The 1,435-nt window shown below is 40.6% G+C and overlaps 1 protein-coding gene across 1 annotated transcript in view; it reads right to left on the bottom strand.

Moving 5' to 3' along the window:
* The window catches only part of LOC106874241 (junction-mediating and -regulatory protein), an 80,721-nt gene that overhangs the window by 18,456 nt on the left and 60,830 nt on the right, over positions 1 to 1,435 (bottom strand). Inside the window, exon 4 of the mRNA XM_052965853.1 lies at positions 287 to 299. Coding sequence (XP_052821813.1) covers positions 287 to 299 — 13 coding nt within the window. The remainder of the gene's footprint in view (positions 1 to 286; positions 300 to 1,435) is intronic.

Genomic DNA, 1,435 nt, shown 5'->3' with positions numbered 1-1,435 from the left:
ATGACTGAAACAAGTAAAAGAGTAAAAGAGATCTATTTTCTTTTTATAAATCACCATATTAGGAAAACTTCAGTTACACAAACAAAACCTAGCAGTTGTCCCTACCAAACATTATTTCTTTAATGATGTTACTTAAGTCTTTAAAAGAAAAAAAAAACACAGTAAAGATTTTTCCAAAGTAAATTGAATTAAACAATTGATTTAAACACTATAATTACTTAAAATGGACATTCCAAATGGTAGTAATGAATTCTGTTTTAATTATCTTAGTAAACTCTACAATTACAACAATCAGTTGACTAAAATAAAAATTAAAAAAACAACAACAAAACAATGTCTAGATTGTAATAATGATGGGATTTTCAGTTTTAATTGTTAAACCATGTAAACAAAGGTTTCTACTTTTAAACACTTGAGAATAGCAAAAGCAGCAGCTGTGCCGAAACTGCTGCCATCAGCACCATCAACACCAACACTACCAGCACCAGCACCATTACCACACCATATTCAATTGTGTGGTCACTCCTTCTACAATGTGCTGCAACCAAATCACTCTCAATCTTTCAGTAGTCTCCACAGTGAAACTAATCACTGACTTACTGCACCCTTAGAAGAGATAGACCCAGGAAGACGTGGGGATGAGGTGGTGACTTTTGGTGATCTGCTGTACTTGAGAAGACAAGTCAAGCTAAGTGAAATTGTAGATGTGGCCAGTGCTGGTGACACATGAAAGGCACCCATACCAGTCACACAAAAATGGCACTCGTGTCAGTGACACATTAAAGGCATCCATGCAGTGATACGTGTAAGGCACCTGTACCAGTGATATGTAAAAAGCACTCATGCCAGTGACACTTAAAGAGTACCCATACCAGCGACATGTAAAAGGTACTCATGTCAGTGACATGTTAAAGGCACCCATGATGGTGACACGTAAAAGACATCCAATACACTCTATGAAGTAGTTAATGTTAGGAAGGGCATCCAGCCATAGAGACCAAGCCAAAACAGACTGGAACCTAGTGTATATCTCTGGCTTACCAGTTCCAGTTAAACTGCTTAACCCATGCCAGCATGGAAAACAAATGCTTGATGATGATGATGATGATGATGGTTATTTCAGCTCAAATGTCAGATGTTATTATCTTTCAGGTACTTTTGGTGGGTGTGGTATGACGTCAGTGTCTGGGGAGGCTGACCGGAAGGGCGAGTCGACCAGAAGGGGAAAAAGAGCAGAGGGAGCCTCGATCGGCATTCGTGCCCTTTTCGAACGGGGCTGCGGTCAGGACAAGACGTGTTAAGCGATGGTCTAGGTTTGGGAAGGTCTGGGAGAAGCAGCTGCTATTCCTGGTGTACTTTGGGTCGGGGCAAGCTTCAAGGATCGGATACCGCAAGACCATAGTGGGGAAACTAAACAGCCATACATAGCCTGCAG

Source organism: Octopus bimaculoides, chromosome 2 (genome assembly GCF_001194135.2).
Source record: "Octopus bimaculoides isolate UCB-OBI-ISO-001 chromosome 2, ASM119413v2, whole genome shotgun sequence".
Lineage (NCBI taxonomy): Eukaryota > Metazoa > Mollusca > Cephalopoda > Octopoda > Octopodidae > Octopus > Octopus bimaculoides.
This window is presented reverse-complemented; position numbering and strand designations above follow the sequence as displayed.